The sequence below is a fragment of the Onychostoma macrolepis genome, chromosome 12 (genome assembly GCF_012432095.1).
Source record: "Onychostoma macrolepis isolate SWU-2019 chromosome 12, ASM1243209v1, whole genome shotgun sequence".
NCBI lineage: Eukaryota > Metazoa > Chordata > Actinopteri > Cypriniformes > Cyprinidae > Onychostoma > Onychostoma macrolepis.
The window spans coordinates 9,285,928-9,306,597 of NC_081166.1; the positions used below are offsets into that span (position 1 = coordinate 9,285,928).

At 37.4% G+C, this 20,670-nt stretch overlaps 1 protein-coding gene across 17 annotated transcripts in view; it reads right to left on the reverse strand.

Moving 5' to 3' along the window:
• Nucleotides 1–637: 637 nt before the first annotated feature.
• Nucleotides 638–20,670, reverse strand: part of rbfox3a (RNA binding fox-1 homolog 3a) — a 450,519-nt gene continuing 430,486 nt past the window's right edge. For 16 of the 17 annotated variants that reach the window (XM_058792719.1, XM_058792718.1, XM_058792712.1 and 13 more), the window contains 4 exons: nt 20,494–20,533; nt 17,529–17,593; nt 13,716–13,794; nt 10,659–11,653 (listed from right to left, as the gene is read on the reverse strand). In XM_058792719.1, the coding sequence (XP_058648702.1) occupies nt 11,609–11,653; nt 13,716–13,794; nt 17,529–17,593; nt 20,494–20,533 (229 nt within the window). In that variant the 3' untranslated portion in view covers nt 10,659–11,608. Of the gene's footprint in view, nt 4,289–10,658; nt 11,654–13,715; nt 13,795–17,528; nt 17,594–20,493; nt 20,534–20,670 lie in introns of those variants that run through there. The other variant, XM_058792708.1, reaches the window with a different exon arrangement.

Here is a 20,670-nt window from a genome sequence, read left to right on the forward strand (position 1 = left end):
AAACATTCTACCATCATTATGAGTGAGTCATTAAATAATTCATTGATCCTGATCCATTCAGGATCTTAATGAATGAGCCATTGACTCAACTGTTTTGTTTTTTGTTTTTAAACACTGAAATACAGTAAAAAAAAAATGAGTGCAGAAGTCTGTCTCCCAATATGAAAACATTAAGTAAAAGTACAGTTATGTCAATAAGTACCATTAGGTATTCAGACAGCTTTATCTGAGAATTATATTTAAATGTCAAGTATTATATTTAAATCAACATAAGTTTATAAAATGTATTTTGTGCATCGTTGACTATAATAAATTGTGAAAACAATGAGAAATATTTGGATTTACGTGTGACACTCTCTATAACTTATGAATGTTTTATGTTGCCTGCTAGTTTAATAACATTAGGCTTCTTTTGAAAAACATGCTATAGAGACTAAATACACATTATATGTAACTAAACCATCCTATATCTGATAAAATAAGGTAACATATGACTGAGCAAACAGATTTGAGCATTCCAGTGAGCTGTGTGATAAACATACAGCATATATTTGACTATAATATAAACAATGTTCAGTGTACATGCAGAGTAAATACCCTCATAATTCAGATGCGTCATAAATATGCCAAGCTCAGAGATTTGAGTCTCTGTTATTGAAGAAAGAAATATTTATTTATAACCATATTAATCATGATAGTAATAATAATAATCATAATCATAATAATATAATGATTTCATTAATAAACAGTACTGGTTGTTTGAAGCACATTGGATGCATACAGAAAGAAAAACTGAAATTTAGAGTACAGATCCAGGACAGCAGAAGTTTTGTCATTTAATTTTAAATAGAATACTTTATATTGGTTTCTTTTTTTTTTCTTTATTTTTTTTTTTTCACGCTTATGTATTTGGAACAACTTCAAAATTTGAAAAAGAATGAAAGAAAATGAAAACAAACAAAAGAAAACCCCAAATGATAGATTTGTTTGTTGCGTAGAGCTTGTGTTGCACATGAAGAGAACCTTTAATATAATACATTTTATATTGAGATGACAGAGGAAGTAGCTTTTGTATATTTTCAGTAGAAAACAAAGGGGCTGGAAGCACACGCACACCATACACACTACATGGAGGGTAACTATCACTGAGACAACTAACTTGACTTCCATTCAAACTCTTGTGCTTCGGGGATCGGCAATGACGGTGAGGAAAATCATGTTGGCAGGAGTTCGTTTTTTCCTTTTTTGTGTTGGGAAAAGCAATTGCCAAGATAAGTTTGTCATTTCCATTGGCTTGACTGTGTTTGAATGAAGTTCAAGGGAACTGTGCAGACACAGGTGAGCTGCATAGCTGGTCTTACACCTGCCCTAATATCTAGAGCAGACGACCAGTGTAGATTTGAAGGACGTTTCGGATGGAGGAACAAGTGGCAGATACATGCGCTTGAGTTTCATCGTAGTTCTGACAATAGACTATAAGCAGACTACAGTTTGCATTGGTTCTCTGCTTTGGGTCGAGGAAGACGGCGAATGACTTTGGTGCTCAGGTTAATGGGCTGAAACAGAGAGAAGAGGGAAGACAACAAGCCAAAGAATACAGTGCAAAAGCTGACATATACCTCACAGCAGGGTCGAAAAAACCAGGACATGTAAACAAGTAATGTCTCGTACGGACTAAAGCAAAGAAATAAACCCAGAGGTCTCGGATCTCTGTAGAATTGACATCTTTTTGTTAGGTTGTTCAGTCACAATCTCTGCCAGAGCAGAATCCGCCACTCGGTTTTTAGAGTCCCTGAAACAACACGTCTTCACCGAAGTTCCCGTCGCTATCTGACCCGGCGAACTGTTCTCCACGCTCCTTCGGGTAACAAAGTAGTACAGTCGCTGAGATAGGAGTCACCAGCTTTGTAGAAAATAAAGTTTTGTTCTGAGAGGAAAAATGCAGCAAGGAAGAGTAACATCATTACCTATGGAAGGGAACACGTCAGTTCTGTCATGTAACACCTGAGTCCGAGGAAGCGCATGATTTTGCAAAGCTTGGGAATGCTGTCTGTTGAGGTGGGCTAACTGTTAAATGTACCATTCCTTCTCACTACACACTGTAAAAAGCATGAAATCGTGCAGTCGTTATTTCATAGACGAGTTTCTTCCTGATCTGACCCACTCGCTTTCACCGGTGTTGCCTAATGTAGTCAGGTTGATTCAGTCCTGTTAAATATGAAAATGCTGACCTGAATAAAACCGGTAAATTTAGATGTTATCAAAAGAAGCACATGTCAATTTTTTTTTTTTTTGCTTTTTTTTTTACAGTGCATTTCTTTCCCAGGATAACATACTGCCGTTTTAACAACATCGATTATAGAGTGACACCTCTTTTGAACGTGGGTCAACTGTTCACCATTTGCATAAAGAATAAAACAAAACAAAACAAAGGAAAGTGGTTGTCGATAAAAACCAAAGAGCATAATTCTGCTCTGTCTCATCCAGTCGTTTTATGTCTTTTCTGCCATTGTCCTGCAGGGTCATGATAATGTCCGTCGGCCAGCTGGAGTGCTCCTGTTATAAAAGAGAGGTGTCAGCTGGACCGTACAATATCTCCGTCGGGTCCGGCTTCAGAACGAAGACTCGGGTTTACCGTGTCCACATTTACAAAGTACTGCTTAAAAAACAAAGACATGTACATAAAAAGTTGAATTACATTCAATAGCTGAACCAAAGATACAGACGAACAGAAACAACGCCACACAAGTGAAAATCTCTCAGTACTTGCATAAATCGCCGCCAAAAAGAAACCTGGACCACCATCGAGAAACAAAAAAAGGTACAATCCTTTTTGAAGGGTCGCAAAGTCACAAATAGATATATCCATATATAAATGTTTTTCATACTGGTAATACAATAATACAACATTAGTAAATGGCTACAATCGACGTTTGACCACGCTGAGCAGCATGTAATTAGTACAACGTTTAAATATATAAGGATGTGTCACTGAAATGGAGCTCATTAGAAGTATAAAGGTAATCGATTTTTAATAAAACTTTGCTCGCAACCCTATGACTAAACTGCCACGTCGTTTTCCACCTCACAGCGGGCAGGAACCCATTTTCAAGATGGATAGTGAAACTCCCGTGACAATACCGAGAAGACAGCTCCAATTTTCTTAATTTGTAGCCTCATGACACCACATACAAAAGTGTTTACTACACAGCACGGCCACCTCCACAACACTACAATGAAATGCTTTTTGGTAGCCCTGGGCTCCGGGGCCGCCGCGACCCAACACGACTCTATAAAGCCCCCTTCCGCCCGTAACCGCTCGCACACAAGAACGCACGCACGCACGCACGCAACACGCACACATCCCAGTAAAACCTGCCGGCGGGCCATTTCGTATTGTGCTACAAACAACAGCGGGATGACAGCGCGTTCCCTACTTCAGACCGACTGGGCTCTGGTGGTTTATTTACAGTGTCTTCTCTCGCCCCGTTCCATGCGACACCTGAATAGCGACCTGATGTACTGTAAGACTGAAATTTGGAGTCCCATGCAAGTTTGTCTGCCTACATCTAGACGGGATGAATAACAGCTCCCTGTGTTCGCGACTAAAGGCCTTTTCCCCCGAGGAAGCGATGCAGTTCAACCCACGACAAAAACCTACTGATGGAAGACCCAGCTGTGCCATATATTCAAAGGCTTTGGATGAAGAGGGGCCACATGGAATCGTGTCTGGTGGGTCTTCAGCCTCTGTGCCCGGCCTCCTTGACCCTCCTAGCTCAGGCCGGACAAGGAGGTCTGCGGTGGGAGGGGGGTGGGGGTTGTGAAGGACCAACATGTACACCCCCCATCCCCCCTCCTACAGCACTAATTCATCACTCTGTTGCTAGTTTTGTACTATTTTTTTTCTTCGCTTTTTTTTGTAACATATTTATACATACATATATATCGCTATATAGATATATACACTCATCTTTTTCATCTTTTTGAAACCATAAACTTAAAAAAGTTTAGAAAAATAAAAAGTTTTATGACGACCTCTCCTCTTCTCCTCCACCCCGAAAGGCTGTCCCAGGTGAAAGCTAAGCCCTCTTTTCATCCACAGCTTGGCTGCTTCAGTCTCACGTCCCCACAGAGATATATAATGCCTTCTCCTGACAGCCTCGGTGTAAGGATTTCCTCTTAACTTCTTTTTGTATGTTTTTTTTTTTCATTGACACTTTTCCTCCTTTATCCTTTTTGTTCCTTTTTAGCTGATGCTCTTCTCCATTGTCTTCTTTCTTTATATTTACTAGAAATGCAGAAGAAATAGAGAAAACATGAGTTAATCTGCATCGTGTGCTGCTGAGGTGCATGCAGACTGTCTTTAACATGCACATACATACAGTGGGGTTCAAAAGTCTGAGACCATTAGTGAAATTGCTTGTGTTTTGCATTTTAATAATTGAATATATTTCCATTCAACATTTTAAGCATGGCAATCTGAAAAAAAAAAAATTAAACTGAATGATTCATATTCATATGAAACATAACATAATAATAACAACATTTAATAATGATTTTTAAAAACATTTTCAATTACAAATGTTCTACTTCAAATTATATTATCAGCATAACGATCAACAGAAAATAATAATAATAATAATAATAATTTAAAACTTTTGTCCATTACAATTTTTCTATTCCAAATTATATTATCATTGTAATGATTTGAAGGAAATCCTATGAAATAATACTAATAATATTAATACTAATTACTACTTACTAATGTAATGCTACTGTAATATATACTAATGTATATATATATATATATATATATATATGAAGAGTTCAGATGCAAAAGCCTCTAAGTGCCATCTGAAATTTTCTTCTAAAATAAGCATTTTTATCAGGCTCCTATATTTATGTTTAGTTATTTCACTTTGATTGCATATAAAAGGACATATACATTGCCATTAGAGTAAAATTACTGAACCTAAACAGTAATCTGATAAAAATGCTAATTTTAGAAGGAAATTTCAGATGGCACTTGCATCTGAACTCTTCATATAGATAGATAGATAGATAGATAGACAGACAGAAACTTTACATTACAAATTATAAGCACATTCAGCTAAAATCTAAAATAAATTCCTATGTATGTAAAGAGGTCACATGATCAGTGTCACAATAAATACTGCTGAATCTGAAATATTATTGATTTTACATCATAATTTACAATTTAATCATAAATGTTTGTTTTACATTTTTTTTTTTTTTTTTCTAAATCCTGAAACTTAGTTTCCAGGTTTAAATTAGATTCCGAATCCCAGATCTTCAATGTGATCTCAGACTTTTGGACTTACATGATCTAAAAGAAACTAATTACACAATAAAAATGCAAATCGTGCAGAAGGAAAATATATTCTGATTACATTATCTTCCATGCACCGGCTCAATATCAGAAACAATCCTTGGGTGTAACGCTAAACACACATTGTGGAATTATCCCCCAAATCCCGGATTAGAGTAACTGAAGTGAAAATAGGGCTCAGCAGGGGGAGCTTCTGCTAAATTTTTGCATAATGAGTGAAGAGGATTGATCAGAGGCTCGGTGATATCAGTGTAGTCTGAGGAGGATGTTCAACACTGAGCTGAAAAGACATCCACCGGACAGGAAGAGAAAAGCGGAGAGAGAGGAGGAGGAGGAGGAAGAGGAGGAGATTCCGGGGTATCCTGGGGGCTCTCATCCTGACAGAAGCTCTCTAATTCAGGGAGATGTGGTGCCGTGTGGAAGAGCCTCAGAAGAGGGAGCGGGCTGACTTTAATTTGAACATGACTTTGTAGTTCTTCACCCATCCCTGGAGGAGCACACAGATGTGCTCCGGCATACTGATCACGCCCAATGATGGGCCTCTGTTCTCTGCTTGGGGCGCAATATCTCTGGAACAGACATGGGAGGCTCCTCAAGTTTTTGCTTGACAAACATGAACAGAAATCGACTGAGGGAGACGTAAAACTGTTGGTGGGCAGTCATGTCGATGGAAGCCAAACACGCTTGTAACATGATATATGCTAAGCCTCCTTTTCAACATCCAAGTGCTATCGACTATGTAAGTCACAAAATTGACAGCTATTACAGGCAATAAAATAAAATAAAGACAAAAACAATTAAATAGCAAAACAGAAAAGACAAATATAGTTATAATTTTCCTTTTATTTAGACACAAAAATTGATAAGTATTACTCATTTGTATTTTATGTACATAGCTTTAACTACTGAATCTTGAAGTCCAAAAACAAATGGTACCAGTTGGATTTTAACAAATGAGGCGATTCATATAAGCTGAAAATTTCACAATGTAAGCCTACATGAAAATGACAGCAAGTACACATTTAATACTACAGGTTATACATATAAAAGATGACTGCGATATGTGCTCACATATATTTATATATAGTATTATGTACAAAGAGTACAGTTTTTGCTTGAATTTTTTTAAAAACATTTTTTAAAAATCCCCTGACAGAAGAAAATTGCACAATGAAACAGCACATGGAATAGACACAATTTTAAATGACAGAAAGTTAATGAGGTAATAGCAGATATAATATTAAATTGCGTTATTGTCCGGCGTGACCCAGTTTGAGTCTATTATTGACACAATTCTATGCTAGTTAAGCCGCTGCATTAAGCACGTAAAATAAACAATTATATTACATTATTAACTTCTATGTAATGTTTCAATAAATAAATAAATGCAATACAAAATAGTTTTTTTTTTTTTGTTTTTTTTTTGTAGCTTATACTCCATTCTGTTTGCACCCTAAAACAGACCTCTCAGTAAATTAACATTTGTGCCATCAAATTGAGAGAGATGAAAATCTGCTGCTATGTGGACTGGCCCCTGGCCCAGGGTGCCATCTTACAAATCACTGCATTAACAGAGCTAATTAAACAGGCAATCTTTTAATGGCCCACTGCGGCGTCCATGCAAGACGGAGACTTCCATCTTGTCAATCTGCAAGCTCACACATTCGTTTAGATGACTGCAAACTGTCTCCTCAGCAGTCATTTCGTGCTCAGCACGGTGTTTTCTCTCTCTGCCTAAATGCTGGAATTAAATAAATGGGTGATTGAGTCCTAATATAGTCGCTTGATTAGTTTAATTGTCTGGAATAGAGATGGAAATGCCTTAGTCAAGAATATGGCAGTCTTTTGCATGAATTAACTCAATCAGATTCATTTACAATTCTGCATAGATATTTAACAAGAGGAAGCGTGGTTCGTACGTTTAAACTAAACGCCACTTTTTAGGACTAACTAAACGTGTGGCTGGAAGCACCGAACACAATGCGTATTTTATTTCAAAAAGGCTCATAACGAGCACTCCTCAGAAAATGTGAATGCAACAAAGTCAATTAAAATTGTGTCTCCCACATAAATGAAACTGAGGTCAGAGGGCAGCGTAAATACCTTCCCGATGTATGGAAAAAAGACATAAATTTAAATAGCTCAACAACACACAGCACAGAGTTATTGACTCACATCTGGACATAATATGCTCTCTCCTCTCCTCTCCTCAGAAAAGGTATAAACAATTTTATTTTAAAGCCTATTATATTCTATTATATAAAAATGCCACCATATAATATTCTTAAGGGTGTATAGTAAGTTTACAAAAGAAAGGACTTTGTATGTTTAACACACAATGGCAATGTTTTCAAATGCCACACCTGTCTTGTTTTTCATTTTTCAATTGATAAACACCAACAACACATTGTTCAAAGTCAGACATGATAAAAATGTAAAGAAAAATAAGCTTGAATAGAGAAAATAAAATCACAATGTTATTTACAGTGCATGTTAATTCTTACATTCCATTTCCACAGATGAGATTTTAGCTTTTGCATTTTGTTGTTTCAAACCTGTATAAGTTTCTTTCTTCTGCTGACCACATAAGAAGATATTTTGAAGAATGTTGGTAACCGAACAGTTGGAATGTTGGTAGCAGTTGCCATAGGAAAAAAATGCTGTGGAAGTCAATGGCTACCGGCAACTGCTACCAACATTCTTCAAAATATCTTCTTTCATGTTCAACAAGAAAGAAATTCAAACAGGTTTGGAGCAACTTTTCATTATTTCTGGATGAACTATGCCTTTAAACTCTTGTTTGCTGTGGCACCTGCACAGTTTTAGCCACTGTACAGCTCCCTAAACATTTTTTTTTTTTGCCTTTTTCTTAGAGCCAAGTGAGCCGCATGCTGCACAGGGGAGCAAGGACACATTCGTTTAGGTGAAATATTATGTTGTGCTGTAGATTTCTCCCTACAAAGGTGGAAAAAAGCAATGCATCTAATCTATGTTTTACAATAGGCTGCTGTGATTTCACACTCACGGGAGAACGGTGTGTCTGGAGAGGCAGCCACAACAGCTATGGTAATAGACTGAGCAGAACGGCTGTGCCACGCGCCTGGCTGGCCTAGTGTATCTCCAAATGAGATCAGTGGTTATTGACTCAATGCTGTTATCTTTAATCTGTGGAGTAAATTACTTTGGATGCTGCCTCTCTACCCAGGTTTCTTTCCCCTTCTTCTATAACTCCACCCTTACAATTCCATTTGAGGGGTGCAGGCTGCTATTTACTGGGCCATGTGTGTGTGTGTGTGAGAGACACGAGGACATGATCAACGCCCAGAGGAACCAGGAAACGAGGGAGGCCCTATTTCACTGAGAGGATTACTGCCACCCCCAACTCTTTCTTTCTCATTCTTCCTCTCTCGTCTTTAAAGGCCTGGCATGTCTTATCACAGGTTCTGTATAAAGTGCTGGGCCTCAGAGGAATGTCACCTTGGGGGAAAATCTCTCACCTTAGTGTAAAAGTGCTTCTCCATTGAGAAAAGAAAGTTGAGGATCATTTGGGTGAGTCTTTATAAAAACAGATACGATAGGTCAAGATTGAGAGCTTTTAAACCTCATTTTTTACATTTTCCAAAAAGTCAAATACAGGTCAACTTTTTTGGGGGTGTTAATTAATGTCTGGGTGAATATATTTGTATCATATATCAAAACTACACATATACAGCCATTCAAAACGTTTGAAATGTAATAATTAAATTAGTGCTGTCAAGCGATTAATCGCATACAAAATAAAAGTTTTTGCTTACATAATATGTGTGCTGTGTTTATTTATTATGTATATATAAACACACACACATGCATGTATATATTTCAGAAAAATATGTTATGTTTATATATATTAAATATATTTATTTATAATATAAATTATATGAATATACTGTAAATATAGACATGTAAATATTTTCAAAATATATACTGTATGTGTGTGTATTTATATATACATAAATATACACAGCACACATATATTATGTAAACAAAAACATTTATTTTGGATGCGATTAATCTCGATTAATCATTTGACAGCACTAAATTAAATATAATAATATTTCACAATATCACTGTTTTACTGTATTTTGATTAAATAAATGCTTGGTGCACATTATAGACTTTTTTATTTATTTTTTAAACACCTTACCAACCCCAAACTTTTGAATGGTTTGAATATATATTTGTGTGAAAATATATTTATAGAAATTTATTATTAATGAATTATTTTTAGATTTTTGTCCCTTTCCTAATTGTTTCCCCGCACTGTATCTTAAATCTTCCCACTCCTATTAGGAAGTCTTAGGCTAGCCTCCCCTCCACATACATTTTGGACTTGACCAATAATGTCCCGAAGATCTATGACTAGTTCGCATACTCTCAGTGCTTAACACGTAACTCAACAGCAAATCAATACTGGAGCATGTTGTTCAGAACATCATAACCGGTACTCTCAGTTTCCCAAGGGATGAGGGATGTTTTTTTTTTAAAATTTATTTTCAATTTATAAATACCTATAGTCTGTTATATGTTTGTATCTTTGTTAGTTAAAACTGGATTAAAAGTTATTTTTAAGCAGACTATGTCTTCCATATTAACATAAGCGTGATGGAGATTTCAGCAATGAGCGGTAATTGCTCCCCTGTCATCTCTGCTGTTGCAGTGGGATTCTGGACATCTCATCAGCTAGAGGGTGCAATAGACCGTGTAGTGGGGAAGTGTTCTCTCTTTCCACATTACCGCACTATGTTTATTTACAGAATGCGTTCTGAGCAGCAGAAGCGGCCTTGATTAAGTGTACGCTCTTTATGTGACATCTAACAGATTAAAACTGAAGGAAACCTTGCTGGAGGCCTTACTTCATGAATATTTGCTTTGATACAGGCAGACATGTTTGTATACAGATTTCGTTAAAAATAGGAAGTTTAAAGATACATTAACATAATATAATACAAGTAATACACTGTTAGATTATGCTATTGTTAGATATTTTATTGTTATTATTGCATGTAAAAAATAAAATTAGATTTGCATATAAGGAAACTAACCAGATCTGCTGATTTTATTGCTTTGTTAATTTATTTTTTATTTTTTATTATTATTATTTTCAGTTTAATAGTAAAATAATAATAGTAGATTTTAATTTTTATTTTAAATTATTATTATTATTATTATTATTTCTGCTTTAAAAATATAATAATAGATTATTTTCTTTCTTTTTATTTTCTTTTTAATTAAATAATAATAATAATAATAATAATAATAATTTGCTGTATTGAAAAACCCATAAAATGCATCTTTAGTCCATCTGTGGAAATGGAATACTTTTAACCAAAAAAAAACAAAAACAAAAAAAACATTGACATCTAACTTGACATCAATCTCCCCAAATGACATACAATTGCAATCATACAGACAATAAATCTTCATTGAGTTATATAACAGTACGTCAAAGAGAAAGAGGGTGTGAGTGACAGAGAATTACTTGAAATGCTTTATGAAGGGTTCATGTAGCTAACTATCAGGTTTAACACTACTACAATATAGTATCGGTAAACAATCATAGACTCCATAAGAGAAAGCCAGAGCTTTGTAAATGAATGTTTATATCCATATTTCCCTTTGATATTTACTGGAGAAAAAATAGTAAGGCTATATTACTAGTTTACAGATAGCGTACACAAACCTTAGATGTTTTTCTTTTCATATTTTAATGAATAGCAGTCATCGCCACTTCTAATAAGTGGGTGTTCAGTGGGGCCTTTAATGCAAAGACTGCAAAAATACGTATGCGAGTCTAGCGCTGCTGTTGTTTTGCTCAAGTTGCTCATTGCTGTGCCATTTAGTAAGGCAAATATACTCACTTCCTGGCCCGCTCCCTGTCCACATAAATCAGCTGAGCTCATGCCCATAAATCTACGGCGCGACTAAATGAGAAAACTCATTGGACAGCACCCCTCACCCCCCCCCTCTGTCACTCAGCCCCTCCCCTACCGGACCACACATTTCAATACAAACAAAACAGATTCCAAATCAATAGCCAAGCAACAGAAATGCTGGATAATCGCAGGTTGATAAGAAGAGCTTTAGCCCAAATGTGACTGTTCGGGGGAAGGTTCGCTTATGACCCGGAGGCGTTTTGCTCTATTGAACGTAGAGGCGGTTGGGTTGTTTGTTTTTGTTTGTTTTCTTTTATTTGTTTGTTTGTTTGGATTGATTCTCTCTCTAGTAGGGTGTGAAGCGACTGTAACCTCCTCTGTAAAGGCTAGCCTGCAACATCAAAGATGAAAAAACAAAAAGGACCCAATCAGTGTTAAATAGATTCTTTGGGGTGAACAGTGGTTGAAATTTTCTTCCCTTTCATTTCAAGTTTGGAAAGAAATTACGGTGTGAATTTCAACTCGGATGGGTGTCAGAGTTCAGAGCTTCACGGATCAACCGGGTAACGACTAAAACAGCCCAGTGCGTTTCATCAGTTGCTCTGGATCGAACCTCTCCATCATGGCCGTCTGGCCCTCAGGTTGATCTGATTGGAGACATCTAACACACACTGCTTTCTCAGACCTCTCCTTAACCGGACTGCAGTAGTGCCCTCCTCTGCTCTTGCCAAATACAAAAAACTTCAAAGGCTCTATGGGCCGTTCTCCTCAGCTCCGACTACGGGGAAAATACACACGCCTTAAACGTGGCATGAATTCTGCTCTAACAGAGCAAAGCAAACTAACTTTTTTTTTTTTCAAACCCTCTGAGGGGCTCATTATTAAATACTTTTTACTTGTGATCTGCTGGTCAAATATGATTTAATGATATTCATTTCATTCTCAGCAGGCTCAGTGCAAGTACTGAGAGGAGTTCTGCTCATTTGAGTCGCAACCGGTTCGGTCCTGGCATCGCTGAGAACTCTGAGTGCCCACTTCGGCCCCCCTGCGGCCCTCGCTCGACCGGAGGAGCGCCGAAGGATATTTGCTATGCCTTAACGTGGCAAATTGAAGTCTTGAGAAAGGGAGGAAAATTTGATAAAAAAAAGAAAAGGAGGCAAAAAAGCAACACAGGCCACAGTTTTAATTAAGTAAATGAAGAGGAAAAAAATGGTCTTAATTAATGAAAGCTTTTAGCTAGCAGCTGCACCGGGGAATAGTACGGTTTTGAGAATCACACGGATGTCGACTTGGTAAATTCCAGTCATTTGTCTTAGGCAGAGTGTTTGTCCAATAAGCCTCATGGGCAGGGGGAGGTGGGTGCGATGGAATCTTTTTTTTTTTCTCTTTCTTTTTTCCCCGTCGTTCTTCCTCTATCTCTCGCCTTTTCTTTAATCTCCCTCGGCACGCTGCTGCATGCGCTTGATGGTCGTTAATCTTGAGAAAAGTCCCGACCAACAGCGGCAAAAAAACAAATCATAAAGAGTTTTCTCTTCTTGTGTTCAGATAGGAGTTTGAGAATTTTTCATCTTTGATGTTAGCTGCAAAAGCTAGCTAAAAACAAACATTAACAGGACGACGATCCCCACATTTGCTGATGTGCAAAGGAAAGTGTCTCATTTGGAAGGTCTAATCAAGTGTCAGTACGCTGGATTACCCCAATGCATTTAATGAGATACAAAGTGCCCAGGATCCATCTTGACAAACTGTCACATACACATATATCAGCTGATGAGTCTCTGAATATATAAACATATATCTATAGTCCTGACATTAATAATGCAAATGTAAACAAGGTCCAAAATTAACACTTTCCAACTGCCAACTGCAAGTATAAATCGGCTTTGGCGAGTAAATAAAACACTTTGCCAGTTGGCCAGTTGCAATCTGTAAGAATGATTCCTGATGTAGCTGAAGAAACCGATTACAATCATCTACAGTCAAAAATTGTTGTGGCTTGCACAGTTATTATTATTCTTTTTTTTTTTTTTGCTGTAATATATATGTATTGCTATGTAAAAGAGCAATAAAATCATATTGTATATATTTGTTTTATTGTTTATTTATTTATTAAAAAAAAGAAAAGAATTACATATAATGTATGTATAAATAAAGCTAATTCATGGCTAGTCATTTTGGACCCTGGATATGAAAATGATCATGTACAATATTAAAGACTTCAGCCACCCCAACTACATTATCTTCAGCTCGCAGCACATTCTTCAATCGGTATTAAAATACTTACAATTATACTATTTATAATTCAATTACATTTAACAGGATGCACAGTGATATCTTTTAGCATTATTACGGTTACACTGGACTCTGCCTTGCACTGTATGTTGTTGGGGTGCTTGGGTCTGTATAATGTTAGGGCATGGATGATGTTTCATGCATCAGGTTTCTAGACTCACCATAGTGCCCACGCTGTACGTGGCTGCAGGTCCAATCGTGTGGTGATAAGGGTCTGCTGTTGCATAGACTCTGCCATAGCTGCAGGGAAAGGAAGAAACGGAGAAGGCATTGAAGCTTCGAGAAGATGGTATGCTCCAGTGAACGCTGTTCATTTGAACTAGACCCATTATCACTACACCCTTCCTCCCTCTCTCTTGCCCTCTCTTTCTTTTTGTCTGATAAAAATGCAATCACTGGCTTGCCATAAATACACGGTATAAAGGTAAGAGTGTGTTAAAAGTGATAGGTGCTCTGTTATTGTTTTGGAGTAAAAGTATTTTATCTTATGAGCATGTGGTAAAGTTATATTGGTCAGAGAGGGAGAAGACAGAAAAAACACAGCAGAGTAGAAAAGAGAAGAAAATGGAAAACAGAAATGAAGAACCAACAGAAGCATTGCAGGCTCATTTCTACCATGCAGTACACTTTCATGTCCCTAACATACTGGATAAAATATTAATCTCATAATTTTAAAAGATTTTAAAAGATTTCACAAAATAACAACTAAGTGAACATTGGGGTGAATCTAAAATAATTGTATTACCTTTGTTTGTGTCTTTTCTTTTATATTCTTTCCTCAAATCAAAATGTTGTGTAATTATTTTTCTATGTATACTTTCTATATCATTTATTTTTCATGTTATAATCCCTTTAAACTAACAAAAGCGACCAGGAAGTGACACAATTTTGGTGGAAAAAGAAATAGCATAAAAATCAATAACTTTTAGCAAAGGATTTGATCAATTCTGTGATTGTTTATGCTATTAATTGATATTCTTATTTGAAATATGATTACACAAATATGTATCATTAAAAATTCAAACATAAAAAATACAAAAATATATGAATTCATTTAGTTTTCATGCTTGTGTAAGCAAGTAAACAATCAAAAGTTTAAATAAATACACAAACACATTTTCTATAAATACTTCCTTAAATGACAACATTAGCAAATTCAAACTTTCAAAGTTTGTTTCAAGTTACAAAGTTCTAAAAGTACTGCAGAACAGGAAGGACCCAGCAAGGAAAGAGATGTATGGATGCTTTGGATTTTGTGTTGTTGTGTGTGTGCATTAAAAAAGCGAGTGAAGGAGGCAGAGAGTTTATGTTCACAGCTCTCTTTATCCTTTTCATGCTCCTTTGCCCTCTCTTGTTTACCCAGGCTGCACTGTAAAGAGGCACAGGGCTGGTGGCGTTCTCTGACTCTTTTCATTGGTACCGATTTGGAACTAATTCCTCCAAGATGGGCCTTACTTCTTCCTTTATTTATTTATTAACCCCCAGCACTTCCCTTCTTCATTTGTTGACTTTCCTTACAAACACACGCTTGCAAATGAGGGCCTGCAGGGAGCAGATAAGGCAGGCCGAGCCGGGTGCCGAGGGCACAGACTGAGAGAGGAGAAAAGAGGAAAGAGGGGGGAAATCCTGGGCCCAGACATGCTATTACATATGGAAATACTATCGGATCTGACCAGGTTTTTGTCGTCCGGGATTATTACAACATCAAAGGTCAGGCCAGCTCAGAGGAGTGAGAGAGCCGAGCGGAGGGGATTTTAACTGCTTGTGACAGATAGTGCAGACGAGGGTGGCTGGGAATCCCCGTAACACTCCAGCCGGGCCAGGCTACTTAACCTGCAGCTTAACCGGGCAGCGGGAATGACCCACTCCAAAGTAAACCTGGATAGCTATTTCCATTCAAAAAGAGTGATTTTTCTCCTTTAAAGTGGTTTCCATTTTATAATTAAGTGATAGTTCACCTAAAAATAAAAATACTGTCATCATTTACTCATCTTCTGTGACTTTCTTTCTTTTGAGGAACACAAAAGAAGATGTGGCAGTGTAAAAAAGATTTTTACGTAGTTGTAAATAAAGATTATTGGAGTATGTTTCACAACAAAAATACTATTTCATTTTTTTCTATTTCAAAATTTCGAAACGTGTTATTTGCTGTTTCTAAATTTGCTAACATTTTCTGAATGAAAATCGCTTCTACACCATTTTTTTTCTGTGTGAAAAATGTTCATAACCAAACAGTTTTGGTGACTATTTTGGTGACCTCCATTGTATGGACAAAAAAGACATTTTTCAAAATATCTTCCTTTATGTTCCACAAAAGAAAATTTATACTGATTTGGAACAACATAAGATGAAACACAAAACCATTCATTTTTAAGCAATATTTTTTTAAAGGAAAGCTATGCAAATAATTTTTTTTTCATCATTCTGCTGCTCCAATCCCATATGACTTTCATTCATCTAGGGAACCCAAAATAAGTTATTTTGAAAAATGTCCCAGTGTTTGTGTTTGTTTTTGGAAGTCAATGGAATCTACTGTTATTTTGAACTCCACTGACTTTGATTGTACGGACAAAAACGTTTGAAAAATTCTTCAAAATATCTTCTTTTGTGTTCCGCAGAAGAAAGAAAGTCGCGTGAGTAAATGATAAGAGAATTAATACTCTGTTAAGAGGTGAGTTCAGGAGTCTGTGTCATTTAAACACTTACTTTTAAACCCCTCCGCCATGACATATCAAATTAGAGTGCGAAACGCAGAGCTGGCTTATGTGAAAGCAAGGAGCTGAACGACAAGCGATGCAGAAAGAGCTAGAGAGAGAAAAGGAGAGTTGGAGGGAAAGAGGGGACGCGGGAAGGGGCTGAAATAAGTGCGGTGGAATGCCAGTCTTGTCACCTGCTCTGATGTGGATCTGTGCTTGGCTCTGATAAATCTTACATTATCTGGGCTCTTCAGGCTGGCAGGCAGGGCCGTGCCTTATCGGCACTGACACGCTCAATCTTGCCTAGATTAAACCAGTGCCTGGCCTGATCCAACCTGACAGGGTCCCCACAGGTCCTGGATAAATTACTGACAAGCCTGCACCACCTTCGTCTTCACACACACATACACACTCAACCCTGTGGCCTGAAGTGAGTAAGCTAAGTGGTTACGGAAATTCAGGTTGAATTCAAGTTTAAAGGGCGAGAGTGTATCAAAGATAGGGAAGCAAAGTCTAAATGATCTAATTTAACCCAGTTTAATAAGAGAGGAGATCTGTCAACTCATACCAATCTTTCAGAGCTGAGGAAAACACTTTTCAGAATGACTTAAGAACTCAAATGCAGTTAAAAGTTGCAGTGCATAATGTCCTGCCAGGCTTTAAAAGACATGGTCTGTTTACTCATAACCATCATTCTTTGAAATCAGAGAAAGATTAATGTTTTTAATCTCAATTTGTCAAATAATGAGGTTAGACCCAAAGAAGTGGCTTGATAAATGCATTTTTTTTTCTTACAGTATATTGACAGATTTCTTTTTGAAACAGGGCAGGACTTTTCATCTAATAGCACTTATATAGTTTCATGTATAAACATCCATTTATACTGTTTGAGATAAAATTTTAAGTGCACTATATATATATATTTTATTTTCCAAGACTAAATAAATGGCTTTTATACTATCACTGTGTGGAAGCCAAAGCAAATTCTTTGTCTATATTCAATTTTTTTATTTTTTATTTTCTGCATTAACCTAAGTGGCCCGAAAAATACATTTATGTGAACCTGGATAACTAGCTCCATTCGTATTCAAAAAGTGTGATTTTCCTCACCTCAAATGGTTTCGATTAGATAATTAAAAATTAGTTCACTCTTTGATATCTTATTGAAAATTCTCAAATTTGGTCAAAAACTGTATTTAGATGCCTTCATAGACCCAAATCACCAGTGTTGTTTTACTGGGGTCTTTAAGCATCAACCAAGTAATAAAAGACTCTTACCTGTCACTGTAGGCCGCTGCAGCTGCTGCGGCCGGTTGGGCATATCTGTATGCTGCATAGCCACCCTGTCAATTACATAAGGGCATCCGTTAGACACATGCAAACAGCAGGGCATCGGTGACATGAAATTTTTAGAACCATCTGTCCACAATACAACTGGACCGTTCATACATTATCCCATCTCTTTGCAGAGCCTTACAATGCAGTGAATCCCAAAAGCTCAGTTACATCCTTAAGAGTGCTGCTGAAAAGCCCCGTCAATGCTCACTAAAATCAACGCTGAGTGATTTAGGTGGTATTTAGTTTGCCAATACAGCTTTTTGTGAAGCCTTTTTGTTTAATGGGGAATTGTCAGATTGACTGCATTAGCTCTTCATATAGATCTCGGCACAGATGCCTAACAGCCCGAGTCCGAAAGCCAACCATCTGAGCATCTTCACTTATCTACGCTGAGTGCAGCAATAGAGGTGCAACCAACGGCTTGTCTTTCCAGTGTGCATCAATCCCATCAATTGAAATGGCAGGGCTGGGCAACTATCGATCAGCATGGTAAGTGGCAATCTGGTATAAACAATTAAAATCAGTCAATGTTTGCTTACTGCGAATGAACCAAATGGAAGATTTGGCTGAAGCTATTGAAGGGGCCTTTTAATTAATGTGGCTGGCCAATACGAGTCTCCTGGCTCGATGCCCAGGGGAGCGGTCTTGACACACACAACGTGCTCATCCGTGGCTTGAGAACGGCACAAGACAACACTAAATATTGCTTGTATAAGCATTAGATGACATCTGACAAAGCTATTAATTGCTCCATTCAAGCTAGCTATTAATAGGCGTGTTGTAAGCAGCATCAAATGACATTAGCCGAGACAGTTAGCCACAAGAACCGAGCGTCGTCTGCTAGTTTTCTCGGGGTGATGTTTTGTGCTTACACTCCAAACATGCCAAGCTTTAAACAACGGGGAATGTATTAGCTGTGAGCGAGTATCTAAGTGGCTGGGGTGTTTATTGAAGTGTCTGTTTTAATGAAATGTAGCTCCGCTCTTTGTTATTTTTGCACACTGACATCACTGGTACATTATGTGAATAATCGCGGTGCCAGAGCTCGTGCAGGACTGAGGCATCGCAGATACAGGACTGCACGCTGAATTATAGATGCTCTCATTTATTTTTCAGCTCGGGATTAATGTCCGATGCTACTCTGCTAAGATCAAATGTTTAGCTACTGGAGTCAAAGAAAAATCAGGTCACAGAAGATTGTGTACATGGATTCTGTAGAAGTTACAGCTTCCTAATTCCAGTGGTTTCACCGGCTCACACAGATGGATTTAAAGGGACAGATCAACCACATACGATATTTATGTCATTATTTACTCAACTTCATGTCGTTCCAAACCTGCATGCTGCTTTTTGAGGAACTCCAAAAATAAAAATAAAAAACACTCTAAAATCTCAAGCTTGACATCTTGGCATTTGGTTAGGAGACACTTGAAAACCAGTAATGTTTAAGGTTACTGATGTCCAACCTGCACCATTGATGTTGATGAATTGATGAATATCAGTGAATAATGACTTAATTTACATCTTTTCATTACACAAAGTTATGTCACTTTGTAAGGCTTATACAGTATCGTTTAAAAGTTTAAAAGATCAAAAATACAGTAAACATTGTTAAATATTTTTGCAAATTAAAATAACTTTTTAAAGTGTAATTAAAGTGTAATTTTTCAAATACAAGTGTATTTACAGACAATTTAATGCATCCTAGGTGAATAAAACTGTTATTATTATTTTAAATCTTACTGACCCCAGACTTTTGAACAGTAGTGAATATATTAAACATGAGTTTTAAAGACTACATTAACAGTGCTCTTTTAGAGCTTGACAGCACCTGATCACTACAAGCTGTCATTGTATGTGAAGAAAACATCAAGTTACATGGTGAAGATAAATATTCAACATACAGGTTTGGAATAACATGAGTGTGAGTAATGCTAATTTTAACTTTGCCTGTATAAGTTACCTAAACTTCAGGTTACTCGAAAAGTTGATAGGGTGGTCCACAGAGAAGGATTCTGACTTTATTGGCAAGCAAACATACTACGCGCATTCGTCAAAATCCGTTTGACAAAGAGATCTATCTGGGACTGTAGCCACGGACCTGGCTACGAGTTTGCAAACTTGGCGGCAAACATACTATCGTGCGTGCCAGGTAAAGGCAAAGGCATCGCAGTTACGTCCACGCTCATTTGTCTTGTTTTAGATCTAAATGTTGAATTAATTTCCATTTTTCATGCAGTGAAATAATCCTGGGAAGGGGAGGCACGCTCTCTGATCACCTGACTGACTAATATGTTCTGACGGCCTGTCAAAAACAATAGGGCCTGGGCACAATCTCGGGCTGTAGCGTGAGGCCTTTGGGCTGTATTTTAATGGATGCTGAGGGAAAGGCGGATCAAACGCGTGCCATAGATTAAAACAAAAACACTGTAACGTCGACTTCATCAACTTGATCAGGCACGATTTTCCACCCACTTAGAGCAAAACCAAGCAGCGGTGGAGATAAAATGTGGAAGAATGACACGTTAAGTGCGTAGGGGGGTTCGTTTTTGGTTCATTCCACACTGTACATGTTAGCATGTTATCCTAAAATCCATAAAGATCAACTACAGGCTTCAAAGGAAGCCAAGTTGGAAGTGGTTGAGCCATATGCAATTTCATTGTGCCATGTAACGGTATGCACAGGGGACGCCAACAAGGCTTTTAGTACACCACAAACGGCCATCCTGGTGGATTTGCACATGGTGACCTAAGCTGACCCTTGGCCTTATGAAAGATTCAGCACCAGCTGCTCAGGTTAGGCATAGCGAACGTGAGCAACATGAGCGCCATGTCTTCAACGTTGTATTCTTTTACAGAAACAGTGGAAAAAGCATTGGAATGGGGAAAAACAGAGCATACTCACATAGATCTCAGCACCGTAGAAGCCATCTTGGTAGACCACACTGCAAAAACACAACAAGAAATAACAAAACACAATACATCAGTGCCGAACATCCATGGAGTTTCTTCGCGCTGTATAGAAAAGAAAATAAATTATGCAGTGATGCATTCATTCGGCAGACAAAACAATGCACCCCAG